This window comes from Carassius carassius, chromosome 44, assembly GCF_963082965.1.
Source record: "Carassius carassius chromosome 44, fCarCar2.1, whole genome shotgun sequence".
Lineage (NCBI taxonomy): Eukaryota > Metazoa > Chordata > Actinopteri > Cypriniformes > Cyprinidae > Carassius > Carassius carassius.
The window spans coordinates 3,304,267-3,318,550 of record NC_081798.1 but is presented as its reverse complement, the minus strand read 5'-3'; the positions used below and the strand labels follow the sequence as shown (position 1 = coordinate 3,318,550).

The following is a 14,284-nucleotide window of genomic DNA, read 5'->3' as shown; positions in this document are numbered from 1 at the left end:
ATTAATATTTGGATAACACACACACACACACACACACACACACACACACACACACACACACATATATATATATAGAAAGAGAGAGAGAGAGAGAGAGAGAGAGAGAGAGAGAGAGAGAGATAGATTAGTGCTGTCAAATGATTATTCGTGATTAATCGCATCCAAAATAAAATAACAGGCCTTTTAACCTTTCCATCTTAACTTTTTAGGAGAGACCAGTAGTTTTAGCATGACAAGCCAGGTCAATATAAACCATTATAGCACTGTGAGGAAAATACAGCTGTCAACATTTGAAGTGGATCAAAAGTTCATCAAAGTTGTCCTAAGACAGGGACGCATTTTGGTTTTAGGTTTTAGGACAACTTTGATGAAAGGTTTTGATCCACTTTAAATGTTGACTAGTGTATAATAATAAAGGAGATAAATAAATGAAAAATAAATAACTGAAAATGTCATTCAGTTTTTACAAATCTAACCTTGCATGACCTTAAACATGCATAAACTCCCTTTTCTGCCCTTAACTGTCAAAGGGCGTTAAGCTGGCACAGAACACTTCTCACACACTCACACCCTGTCTCCTTCTCCCACAAAGTGCAGGTGCCGCCCTGGATCTCCATCTCTATAAGAGGTAAGAGCTGGGCTCAAAGTTCCCACCTTCGTCAGGAGAACTCTAACGGTTTGCTCTGTGGTTTTATCTCATCTCCGTGTCCATCCACCATGTCTTTCTCTCTTCGTACATCATCCAACCTCAGTCCCAAGAGCATGGTTTCTAAGACCACAGTCACGCCAATTCGCTGTGGTTCGATAACTTCTTGCCGACCCAAAGCCTACAGTGTTTATGGCTGTGGTTTTGGAGGAAGCACCCGCATCTCTTCCTTCAGAGTTGGCTGCTATCCAAATCTGCAGTGCAAAATCAGTGGAGGAGACGTATGTTATGGCAAACCGAACAGCGGGAACACGCTGGGGAACTGCGACTACATCCAGGTGAATGAGAAGTGCACCATGCAGAACCTGAACGACCGTCTGGCGTCCTACCTGGAGAAGGTGCGCTCGCTGGAGGCTGCCAATGCCAATCTGGAGAGGCAGATCTGCGAGTACTACGAGAAGAAGGGGCCGATCTGCCAGAGAGACTACAGCCCCTACTGGAACACCATCAACTGCCTGAAGGAAAAGGTACTCCTGGTACTTTTTTAAAGGGATGAAATGATGGAACACATAGTATGCACTACATTAATATATATTTATATCAATGTTTTACATTGTAGATTGAAGCTGCTACCATCGACAACGCCAACATCCTCCTGCAGTTCGACAACTCTAAACTGGCTGCTGATGACTTCAGGATAAAGTGAGTTCTCTCAAATAACCTTCCTCTGTAACCATAGCTTGATAGCTTTAGCATAAACTATTAAAAGGTTAGTTCACCTAAAAATTAAAATCATTTCATTAATTACTCACCTTCATGTCGTTCCTAACCCATAAGACTTTTGTTCATCTTCGGAACACAAATTTAGATATTTTCGATGAAATCCAAGAGCTTCTGATCCTCCCACAGACAACTCCACAACTTCCATGTTCAAGGCCCAGAAAAGTAGTAAGGACATTATTAAAATAGTCCATGTGACATCAGTGGTTTAACCATTATTTACAGGGGCGGATCTACAGAATTCGGCCATTTTTGAACGAATAAATCAAAAGTAGGGCTGTACAATTTAATCAGATCTCAATATAGTGTTTGTGAATATTAAAGGTCAAAGAGATTGCAATTGTTGTTCTACACGTCTGGGAGTGAACGCTCTATGTGTGCTCTACTACCCAAGCTCACACACACACACACACACACACACACTGAAGCACGCGTGGTGTTTTCAGCTCTACACTATATTGACACATGATGTAGGCTACACGCCAGCGAGCTATGAGAGGATTTCACCATTTCATTTGATAAAACTATCGTCATTCAAAACTGCAATGTCTTTACGACAACCTGTCAAAAAAAAATCTCGGTATGACTTGAAGAAATTTAAACAAATATAGTACTATTGCACAGTAGAGTACTTCAAGTAGGCCTAATAGCTAATAATAATAATAGTTTATTACAAAACACAGAAACTCTGTCTACAACCCACCAAAATAAAAGTTCGGTCTAACTCAAATTATGTAAGAAATTGCACAGTAAAATATACTTTAAAAAAGATCTACTAAAACGTTATTTTAAAGTAATATCAAACAGGTTTCCATATATGTTTTAATTTAAACTTGCCAAAACAATAACACCATATTTTTCAAAAACAATTTCTAAAAGTACATTTGTATTTGTGCCTATAATGGTTATTTATTTATTATTATTGTCAGCTAATAAAACCTATGCTTCAGGGACCATATTCATATTACATCTAAGGCTAAATGTAGCTCTTGACTGGTTGAGTTAGATGGTGATTAACACTTAACAGTAGAAAATTAGTTGAGTCTCCCCAGCTGTAAATTTAATTGACTGTTAAAGTCTCGTGTTTCTTATAATAAATTGACATTTTGATAGCACTTATCCTTTTATAATGCTCTTAATTACATGTCGATACATACTGTATGCATTAGTGAGAAACAAAGTTTAAAATGTGACATTGGTGTAAATGGTGTAAATCCGGCTGAATATGAAGCAGTGTTGTTGTTGTTTCGTGGTTTTTTTTTTTTTGTATACAGTCAGTCAAAAAAATGTTTGCTTCCCCTTTCACAAATCTGCCACTCATCACCTGTGTCTTAACCTTAATGCCTTCCCTGTGATAAGGCGCCTTACTTCTATCACACTTCTATCTCCTATTAAGTGAGATCACATTGTATGGTCACTTATTCCTTATATGAACTGTTTCAAATGCAACACAATGATTGCATGAGATTAAGTTTGTTAATGGCAGCCTGTGCCTTTTGTAGTGTGCACATATACTATTTATCATCAAACTGTGATAACTGACTAAATTTCAGTATATATATGTCTGTCATATGTTGCTGCCCCCTTCTCGCCACCGCATCAATATTTTTCTAGATCCGCCCCTGATTATTTACAAAGTTATGAGAACACTTTTTGTGTTCAAAGAAAAAAATAAAGACTTTATTCAACCATTTCTTCTCTTCCATCTCAGTCTTCGATGCGCAATCACAAGAGTACCACAACTCATGCGTGTGGTGCTGCTAACACAGGAGCATAGCAGGTCCTACTCTCTTAGCTCATTGTTCATGTAAGTAAGGCTGGGCAAAAAAAAGCAAGTCATCCTTTCTGTATTCAGACATGTTTATTCTGCTTGTAAACAGCCTCGGCATACCCGGGTTCTACATCGGGGTAGTTTCGTTCGTCAGGGTCAGAAAGCTGTCAGATTGAATCAAAAATATCTTAATTTGTTTTCTGAAGATTTCGGGTTTGGAATGATGTGAGGGTGAGTAATTTATTTACAAAAGTTTATTTTTGGGTGAACTATTCCTTTAAGAGATTTTGTTTCATACATGAATGGTGAGATTGTTCACCTTCCTGTACATCCAACATTTAGATATCAGCATGAGTTAGCTGTGCGACAGTCTGTGGAGGCTGACATCGCTAACCTGCGGCTCTTGCTGGACCAGATTACCCTGACAAAGGCCGACCTGGAGATAAAGATAGAGGGTTTGCAGGAAGATCTTACATGTTTGAAGAAGAACCACCAGGAGGTTTGACGTAGTTTGCCTGTCTCAGATTAAATTATGTCTAACTGGTCTTTGTGCCATAACCAATATGAAGCCTAGCTTGGTGTGGAATTATGTTTGTTGTTTTTTATATATAGTTTTAAATAAAAATGCCTTAGTCAAGATTCTTGAGTCGTGTGTTTATAGGATGTGGCAGCACTGCTGTGTCAGCTGACAGACACAGAAGTGTGTGTGGAAGTGGATGCTGCTCCTCAGCAAGACCTGAACAAGGTTTTGGAAGACATCCGTTGTCATTACGAGAACATCATAGACAAACACCGCAGAGATCAGGAGTGCTGGTTCAAAGAGAAGGTGAGACTTCATCCACTGAGTCCTGTGGATGGTTATTTGACATCAAATATTTCTCCAGACATCTGATAATACATCACACAGTACAGTATGACAGTGGTGTGTGTTTATGACTCTCTTTAAGACGGCGCAACTGTGCAAAGACGTGGCCAGTAATACAGAATGCCTAGAAACCTCTAGGTCACAGATCTCAGATTTTTGGGGCGTACCTTGCAGTGTCTGGAGATCGAGCTACAGTCTCAAATCAGCATGGTGAGGATACTGGGGCATTATAGACGAACTAGCCTGACAATTATAAATTTTGTGTGATTAAAACTCAAAGGTTGGAATGCACAACACCTTTTTCATCATCTAAACAGATTTTAAAGCACTAGGTCATCATACACATGCCAGATTTCATTTGTAAATGGTTCCTTATAAATTACTTATGAATTAATATAATGAGTTTTTGTTCTGCTACTTTACCCACACAGAAAAGAGCACTGGAGTGCTCACTGTTGGAAACAGAGGCTAGGTACAGCACTATGCTAGCAGGTTTCCAGAAACATATCGACGCATACGAGGCAGAGCTTTGTCAGGTGCGCAGTGGCATTGAGCAGCAGGGCAGAGACTATGCTGCACTCCTGGACATCAAAAGCCGTCTGGAGCAGGAGATCGCTACCTACAGGTGTCTCCTGGAAAAGCAGGACATTAAGTAAGGCTATCTTTTCAAAAATTTGCTGAAATTAGCTGTTATGCTGTTATTACATTATTAGCTGTTATTAATTAGCTGCATTATGTTTTTCTGAAATGACTCCACTAATGCACTAATTTTTCCCCCGTCTTATAGGACTCAAGAACAGGGTAATTAAAATATCTCTTTATGCAGTGGTTAAGGGGGTTGTTTGGGTCAGCTTCTGGATGCATGTTATTCATTAATCTCTTTTTCTCTCCCTTTCAGGTGAGGTATTTGTGTGTGTGACGCCAGCTGACACAATGTTCAAATGTACACAAGTTATATGAACAGCGTTAAATGGAAACAAATAATCCAATTGTGGGTCCTTGTAGTGCAATTGGATTAAACACTCTGTAGTTACTGTCTCAACATTAAAGACTGATCAAGAAACATGTCTTGTATATCTGGTTTATTCTGGAATTTTGGGCATCTGCAAAAAGTGGATTTTGACTGTGTTTATGAGTACATTAAATTCTTTAACAACTATTGATATTCTGACTATGAGAGTCATTATGCAAGATTTTGCATAACTTTAACTCTGTAGAATCCATAAATAAGTGATAGAACACCACCTGAGATTATGATTTAGATGAATTATATATATTTTGTTGGTGGTGTTTTTTTGTAATAAATTGTAAATTATATTTGCACATGATTTGAAAATGTTGATAGGTTACAGTAACAGTGAAAAGTTTGGCCCATATGTGCCATGCCATACCAAAGCCAAATGTCACATTTATCAGCGACATTTGGCCCAAAAGTTTAAACAGTTTTGGTTACCATAGATTTCCATTGTATGAAAAAAAAACATTTCTCACATGATCTCAGTTTATGTTCAAATTAAGAAAGAAAGTCAGACCACGAAGTGCTTTGAAGGTGACGAGGAGAATCTTGAAGCACTGAATACGAAAACGTGAGAAAATAAGAACGTGAGAACTCCAGCTGCAGTTCTGGATAAAATGAAGCTTATTAAAGTTGTGTTTGGTGGAAAGGAGAATTACTGTAGTCGAGTCGAGAAGTAATAAGGCTTGAACCAGTGTCTCAGCATCACTAATATTTAAAAAGGGACGTTGTCAACACAGAAAGGAGCAACATATTTTGTGACCCGACAAGAAGTAGATCTGTTTAATCAGTGTTGAGATATGATTTAAAATGTGAAACAGCGCCTCCGTCTGGTCAAGAAATGCAGACGCTTCAAACGAACAGAAATATCACATATCTTCCATTATGTAGGGTCCTGTAATACAGTACTGTCCCTAATGCTAACGAACAACGCAGAAAAGGGCACTGCTGAAAAAAAATGTAAGGTTACAAATTTGAAAGTGAAAAGAGAGAACGATTTTATTATTATTATTTAATTTTTATTCATATTATTCATCATGCAGATACAAATGCAAAAAAGTCTGGGTCTCACTGTCTCGTTCAGGCTGCGCTGCAGTGTCTCTTCACAATAGAATACAAAATAGAAAATAATTCGTTTGCATTTTATTTGTTTATTAATTCCAAAAACTGTCTGTCGTTGCTGGTAAACTGATGAAACTGCCTTACAAGAATATCAAACTTTATTAATCAGCAGTATAGTTGTGCCTATGCTGAAAGAATGTTTACAATAGATAATGTGAGAAGAGGAAGAGTGTTCTTTACAAACTGTCAAAGATAAGATGGTGGTGTCAAGCCTGAAAAGTTTTGAAAACCAGGTTTAAGGTATACATGAGTATAAAAGCAGTTTAGCTTAATAAGCAGTATATAGTAGTCAACATTTGAAGTAGATCAAAACCTTACATCAAATTTGTCCTAAAACCAAAATGCGTTCTTGTCTTAGTACAACTCTGATGAACTTTTTTGATAAACTTCAAATGTTGACTAATGTATACTTATTAATGTTTTATTTCAATATAAGAAAAGTGTGTTCAGAACCATTTAAAGTTTGAATGACACAATGTGTAGTAAAATTGCAGTTGTTACCACACACTATGCGCGAGCTCTATCCGCTTCAATATACGTACATATTACAGTAAATTTGCCAGGTTTCAACACATGAAACTGTTTACACATGATCGCTAAATGGAAAAATGTAATGAATGCATGGGAAAAAAAGACTGTGTAAAGGCATATGTTTCCTTTTGCATTGTGAAAGAAGCAAAAAAAACAAAAAAAACAACAACAACATATGAACATGAAAAAATAATAAAACAGACCAAAATATTGGGACTGAACTTTAATATGGAATGCACACAATACATCTCCAAGTCAGCCACACAATAATTGTCTTAAAGTGAATGGTAATTAAATAATTTTTTTTTAATTTAAATCTGCACTCTAAATATGACACTTCATCGCATTCATTGTTAACATTGCCCACCTGCAGGGTAGAAAAAACATTTACATTTATATATCCTCCATGTATTCATAGAAAGAGAGAGAGAGAGAGAGTAAATAGAGATTACCTTTTTAGGACCTAGAAATGAGAAAAAAAAGAAAATATACAAATTACATAACTTTATACAATAATATAGACCTACTATCTGTAACACTGTTATAAATGATAAGATAGCCTTACTTAATGTCCTGCTTTTCCAGGAGACACCTGTAGGTAGCGATCTCCTGCTCCAGACGGCTTTTGATGTCCAGGAGTGCAGCATAGTCTCTGCCCTGCTGCTCAATGCCACTGCGCACCTGACAAAGCTCTGCCTCGTATGCGTCGATATGTTTCTGGAAACCTGCTAGCATAGTGCTGTACCTAGCCTCTGTTTCCAACAGTGAGCACTCCAGTGCTCTTTTCTGTGTGGGTAAAGAGTTACTGAATCAAACTATGTAAAATCAGGTTTAGGTTTACCTCCGATAACAGCTAGATAAAAATTGCTTATATATAAAGATCAGTGCTGAAAACGTGTGCTTAACTTATTTTTGGAAGTCACCGATTAAAACATGAAGCTATCATTTAACATTATTTAACCCTTTGTTAACTTTCAGACAATGTATTACCAAAACTCTCTTTCCACTGCCTCTCACAATCCTTTTGTTTTTTACTTCTTGTCTATCACATCCTACAGTATATGTTTACTGCATCTCACCATTCTGATTTGAGACTGTTGCTCGATTTCCAGACGCTGCAAAGTGCGTCGCAAATCTGAGATTTGGGATATAGAGGTTTCTAGGCAGCCTGTGTTGGTGGCTGCATCTTTACACAGATCTGCCATCTTAAAGAGAGTCAAAAACAAACACATCATGTGAGCTATTCAACTTATGAGTCACTAAACTATATTATGTTACATGCTTTCATACCAGACAGAAAGAAGTCTCACCTTCTCTTTGAACCAGCACTCCTGTTCTCTGCAATGTTTGTCTATGATGGTCTCGTAATGACAACGGATGTCTTCCAAAACCTTCTTCAGGTCTTGCTGAGGAGCAGCATCCACTTCCACACACACTTTTTTGTCCGTCAGCTGACACAGCAGTGCTGCCACATCCTATAAACACACGACTCAAGAATTATGGCTTAGAAAGCTATTGCTGTTCTTAATCTTCATTCAAAACATTCAAAATGTAAAAAAAAACTATGCTACAAACCTCCTGGTGAGTTTTCTTCAAATACACCAGCTCCTCCTGCAAAGCACAGATCTGCGTCTCCAGGTTGGCTTTTACTTTGCATGTCTTCTCAAGTATGCAACGCAGGTTATCAACATCAGCTTTTGCACTCTGCCGTATCATCACCTCATTCTGATATCTGATTTGTGGAAAGATCAGAGAAGAAAAAAATCATGTTTAAACATGACAAGTACAAGCATAAAGCTATACAGACCCTAATCAAATTAGATGTCATATTGACTTTTATGATAACAAAGCTGAAAAGGATAGACTTCAACATTTTTACAATGTAGGCTACTCACTGTATAAAGGTCCTAGATCTTTTAAAACAGACATTTCATCAGTTAACCGATCAGCGTATGTATAGCAAAACATCTGTATATGTATGTAAGTACATACTTTTGCTTCCATACATTTGTGTTTATTTATACGTTTTGTTTGTAAAAAAAAATTGCATTCCTTATAGTGGGATTTTTCATAATTTAAAAAAAAAGGGACACAAATGAGACCTTACTAGTGATTTTGATTTGAAAACCCAAAGTTATGAAAACGTTTGTAAATGTCAAAATGCTCCAAAAGTATTAGATGTTAAATTGCCTTTATAGAACTCACTTTATCTTGAAGTCCTCAGCAGCCAGTTTAGCGTTGTCGATCTGCAGAAGGATTTCGCCATTGTTGACAGTAGCATCTTTAATCTATAATGAAGATCGTTGACAAAGAAAACTATAAATGTAGATCTTATATAATAAGTATTTTTGTATTATATTTGTTAACAGTAAAGTATTTTTTTATTTACTAATCTTCCATTTTGTACCTTTTCCTGAAGGCAATCGATGGTCTTGAAGTAGCAGCTGTTGTCCCTCTGGCAGATCAGCCCCTTCTTTTCATAGTACTCCCGGATCTGCTTCTCCAAAGTAGCATTGGCAGCCTCCAGCGAGTGCACCTTATCTAGGTATGATGCCAGACGGTCATTCAAGTCTTGCATGGTGGCCTTCTCGCCCTTCTGGAGGTAGTCATAACACCCTCCAGTCATGATTCTTGCGCCAAATCTTCCACCTTGTCCCACCTGCTTCCAAGGGAAGCAAGCATTCAGCTGATAAGAGCAGGTAGAGATACGTGTCTTCTCTCCAAAACCACAGCCATAGACACTGTAAGCTTTAGGAGCAACTGTACCACAATGGCGAGGATCAATTATGGGCTTTGGAGTCATGGAGAAAGAGCTGAAGGAGGACTTGGGGTTGGAGACAGAGCAGGGCTTGGGGCTGGTCTCAGAGCAAGTCTTCACACAGGTGTCGGAGCAGGTCTTGGGGAAGTTGAAGGAGGAAGTCTCAGAGCAGGTCTCAGAGCAAGTCTTCACACAGGTGTCGGAGCAGGTCTTGGGGAAGTTGAAGGAGCCAGTCTCGGAGCAGGTCTCAGTGCATGTCTTCACACAGGTATCGGAGCAGGTCTTGGGGAAGGTGAAGGAGGAAGTCTCGGAGCAGGTCTCAGAGCAGGAGCATGTCTTCACGCAGGTATCGGAGCAGGTCTTGGGGAAGGTGAAGGAGGAAGTCTCGGAGCAGGTCTCAGAGCAGGAGCATGTCTTCACGCAGGTATCGGAGCAGGTCTTGGGGAAGGTGAAGGAGGAAGTCTCGGAGCAGGTCTCAGAGCAGGAGCATGTCTTCACGCAGGTATCGGAGCAGGTCTTGGGGAAGGTGAAGGAGGAAGTCTCGGAGCAGGTCTCAGAGCAGGAGCATGTCTTCACGCAGGTATCGGAGCAGGTCTTGGGGAAGGTGAAGGAGGAAGTCTCGGAGCAGGTCTCAGAGCAGGAGCATGTCTTCACGCAGGTATCGGAGCAGGTCTTGAGGAAGTTGAAGGAGGAAGTCTCGGAGCAGGTTTCAGAGCAGGAGCATGTCTTGGGGAAGGTGAAGGAGGAAGTCTCGGAGCAGGTCTCAGAGCAGGTCTGTGGGCAGCATATGGAGCAGGTCTCAAAGCAGGTCGTGGGGAAGGTGAAGGAGCAGGATTCTGGGCAGGTTTTGAAGGATGACATGGTGGATGGATGCAGAGATGGATGAACGCAAAAGGGGAAGATACAAAATAAAATGCTCAAATTTGTCCTAAAGCGTATGGTGCTTTAAGGCCAGCTCTGTCATCTTTTATAGTTGGAGCTTTAGGGCGGGTTCTACAATCTGACAAAGGGAGTGTGTGTGTGCGTGTGTGTGTGTGTGTGTGTGTGTGTGTGTGTGTGTCACCACCAGTAGTATTAGAACTGAAGAACCAGAGTATTCCACCCTAATGAGGAAGCTGCAAAAGAATTTATATTTTTCTAAATAAAAGTTGGTGCCTAACTGGACAATGCAGACAATTATGAGTAAGTTTTAGACAATTTAGAATTTTTAAGACAGCACAAATAGCAAAGTGCGGGTGGCGTTTCAATTATACACATGACTCAAAGGTCACTAAATAGACTAATGCCTTCACAACAAAGACAGACTTGAGCACAAGATGAGAAAGGCCTATTAAAATAATTGTAAGATAAAATATGGTCTTATTTTGAAATTACTGCAATTTTTTTCACATACATCATTGGGGTCTCTTGGGCCCAAAACATAAAACAGTCGACACATAAGTCAGAAAAATGAGGCTTAAGATTCTGATTTATCCTAATTTAAACTTGCGCCATTCAAAAATATTTTCAGACTTCTTGAGGGATCTTTTTTGCCCCACAGATTTATCCTTCGGATTTAAACTTATTAGGTATAAAGTCTCATGGGAAACTTCAAGACTTCAGTCATTTTATATCACAATCATCAAGCAAGCAGGACTTTTAAGATAAAAGCAATAATAGATAGACAGACAGACAGAAAGACAGATGTTTCTTTCTTTTAAATTCTTTCTATTTTTCTAAACGCTCAAAAACGACACCACAGTTGATTGAACAAGTTTGCTATAACAGCATGCCTTATTTAAGTTACAAGACATAATAAAACCTTGCAGTCTGAGAGTTACAAAACTCTATTTTTTAAATGTATAATGACCATCAGTTGTCCAAATTTCTCAGTTTTAACATTAAAAGAACTCATTGGGTGTTACAAATTTTTTTTAAGTACAAATAACTGATAGACAAGAAACAGTCTGCTGAACCTGCTAGAATGCTGTTTGCACGATCAAATTATGGGGACCCTATTGCATTATTTAATATGGGTTTATTTGCTTTCAGCACTATTTTCTCAAGTCAGGTGGATTCAGAATTTCTGGAAAGAAAAATACCTAGAACATGAGATTCAGTATGTGGCCAGCCTGACAAAGCACTAATTGGCTTAATGACAGTTCAATCATTTAGCTGTTTTAGAGAAAGGCATGAAAAGTAGTTGAGTATCTTTAAGTAATAACTTGACTTAATTAGAACCATATGTATAATTTTATGAGCAATAATTACATTCTTTTTAAAAGACTGTGTGAGAGTAACCTAAAACATGATTAGTGCTAAACCTGTTAATGGTGATGCATGTCTCTATCACATACCATAAAAAGACATAAGACGAAGGCAAATACATTTCTTTTCAATCTGTCATAGTCTTGGAGGAAATGAATTGTTTACTCTTCTTTTAAGAACACTACATTTCTAATAATGCTCTGGCCTTTAGGCCTATGTTAAAAATATATAATTATGAAGAACTCAATTTCAAACCTGTAAATAATCCTCTCACTAACAGGTCAAGACGCCTGTATTTGTAAGCCTGTATATTGGACTTACTTTTGGAAACTCCAAAAAAAAAAGCCTTTTTGACAGTAAACCAAGTTTTTCAATATTTAGTATATGATTAACCATATAGACATTGCAAGGAGAATTCATTGCTTGGTTTTCCTTGCATGCATGCAATTCAAAGGTAATCCAACCAGTTATAACAATTACCTGATTAACCATTAATACAGTGATACAGCGAGACTCTGTCTTTTAATGTGGACTAACAGTGATATAAATATTATATGATTAAGAATTCAGTGATAACTCCAGATAATAGCACTGTATCGCTTTCAAATTTGTAACCTTTCAGCAGTGGTGGCATTTGCATTGTTACAAATGCTTGTTAACATTAGGGACAATACTGTTTTTCATGTCAAATTATCTTTCTTGAAGATATGTTACATTTCAGTTCGCTTTCAGTGTCTTCGTTCTATGACCAGATGGAGGCGCTGTTCCTCCTTTTATACAGTTGATTTTAAAGCATTTTCCAATTTCAGCTTCCCCAAAATGAGTCCAATCTGACTTGTTTCTTAAAGTATATATTTTTATACAGAGATTGATAATAAAGAATTGTTTTAATGTCTTTTAACCAGGCAGGCCCAATGTCTGCACACCGAACCATCACTGATTATTATGTGTTGTGTCCAGTGTTCGAATGCTGATGACCATTAATCAATTTCGATCTCTTGATTCACTATCAATTCACATGAATAGGCCCACTGTACTTACTTTTCTTGGGTTAAATGCAGTATTTTCTTGCATTAATTAATATGCCTCTTTACATTGAATTTAAAACCTTTTTCTCCATTTAACCTTAAATACTATTCATAACAAAAACGGTTGATCTGCATGTTTGTCTTCGGCGTAATAATCAATGCATGTGTCTCTCACGCATAATTTGTGAGAGTTAGCAACTCTGCTTTGTCATCGTTGACACAAAAAAAAGCCTTCACCTGATGAACATGTTCATTAGAAATAATGTCCTTAATTAACTTATTAACACTGTTTTTGAGCAGTTAGGCCCTGTGTCCACCAAAGTGTTTTTAGGCAGCTGAAAAAGCCAGGCGCTCTGGTGAAAACGCCCACCTGTGAGCGCTTGAGAATGCGTTTTTTTTCAGTTGAGACCACTGATCTATATACGATCAGTATATATATCACTGATCTATTATAGATCAGTGGTTGAGACGCTTTGGTTGCTATGATACGGAATAACCGTAATAACCGGAATAAGCTAAACTGTTAGTTGTATCTGATTTGGTAAATCATTTTTTTCTGACTTAAATGCTCTGGATGCTCAGAAACCAGCATTATTAATTTATATTCCATTTTTCTCGTTGTTGCGCTTGTTGACACGTCGTTGTAACAAATAACAGTTGTGACAGTTGATTGGTGTATAATTTGGCCCGCCCCTGCTGCACTCTGATTGGTCAGCTGACTAGAAAGTGACAGTGATGAGAGCAGCTTTTTATCCAAAGTTGAACGTTCTTCAACTCTCGGTGCGAGAAAAAAACGCCCAATGCTCAGCGCTCAGCGCAGCGCTCGGCACAGCGATCGGCACGCTCCTGGCGTTTTAAAAAACGCGGCGCGCCCATTGAGAACAACTGAAAAAATATGCTAGCTGCGGGGGAAAACGCTTTGGTGAACACGCACCCTTAAAGGGATAGTTCACCCAAAAATGAAAATGATGTCATTAATAACTCACCCTCATGTCGTTCCAAACCAGTAAGACCTCCATTTATCTTCGGAACATAGTTCAAGATATTTTAGATTTAGTCCGAGAGCTCTCAGTCCCTCCATTGAAACTGTGTGTACGGTATACTGTCCATGTCCAGAAAGGTAAGAAAAACATCATCAAAATAGTCCATGTGACATCAGAGGGTCAGTTAGAATATTTTGAAGCATCGAAAATACATTTTGGTTCAAAAATAGCAAAAACTACGACTTTATTCAGCATTGTCTTCTCTTCCGTGTCTGTTGTAAGATAGTTCAAAACAAAGCAGTTTGTCATATCCGGTTTGCGAACGAATCATTCGATGTAACCAGATCTTTTTGAACCAGTTGACCAAATCAAACTGAATTGTTTTAAACGGTTTGCGTCTCCAATACGCATTAATCCACAAATGACTTAAGCTGTTAACTTGTTTAATGTGGCTGACACTCCCTCTGAGTTAAAACAAACCAATATCCCGGAGTAATTCATTTACTCAAACAGTACACTGACTGAACTGCTGTGAAGA

The 14,284-nt window shown here is 38.3% G+C and overlaps 2 protein-coding genes across 2 annotated transcripts; one reads left to right on the top strand and one right to left on the bottom strand.

Moving 5' to 3' along the window:
* Nucleotides 1–293: 293 nt before the first annotated feature.
* On the top strand, nt 294–4,718 carry krt95 (keratin 95). The gene is given in 7 exon segments (XM_059537790.1): nt 294–1,173; nt 1,266–1,348; nt 3,540–3,696; nt 3,859–4,023; nt 4,145–4,216; nt 4,219–4,272; nt 4,494–4,718. Coding segments are annotated over 7 exon segments (1,212 nt in total). The 5' UTR covers nt 294–717.
* A 2,573-nt stretch (nt 4,719–7,291) lies between these two features.
* On the bottom strand, nt 7,292–10,103 carry LOC132126515 (keratin, type I cytoskeletal 19). The gene is made up of 6 exons (XM_059537791.1): nt 9,138–10,103; nt 8,936–9,018; nt 8,306–8,462; nt 8,041–8,205; nt 7,810–7,935; nt 7,292–7,516 (listed from the first exon to the last, which is right to left on the bottom strand). Exons 1-6 carry the CDS (start codon nt 9,531–9,533, stop codon nt 7,292–7,294), a joined length of 1,152 nt encoding a protein of 383 aa, XP_059393774.1. The 5' UTR covers nt 9,534–10,103.
* Between the last annotated feature and the right edge of the window lie 4,181 nt (nt 10,104–14,284).

Excerpts from the sequence above, each read along its gene's own strand:
- LOC132126515 (XM_059537791.1), bottom strand. The coding sequence starts at position 9,533 with ATGACTCCAAAGCCCATAATTGATCCTCGCCATTGTGGTACAGTTGCT. Across the intron at positions 7,936-8,040 it reads AGTGCTGGTTCAAAGAGAAG|ATGGCAGATCTGTGTAAAGA; the intron begins GTGAGACTTCTT and ends ACTCTCTTTAAG. Across the intron at positions 7,517-7,809 it reads AACAGTCTCAAATCAGAATG|AAAAGAGCACTGGAGTGCTC; the intron begins GTGAGATGCAGT and ends TTACCCACACAG.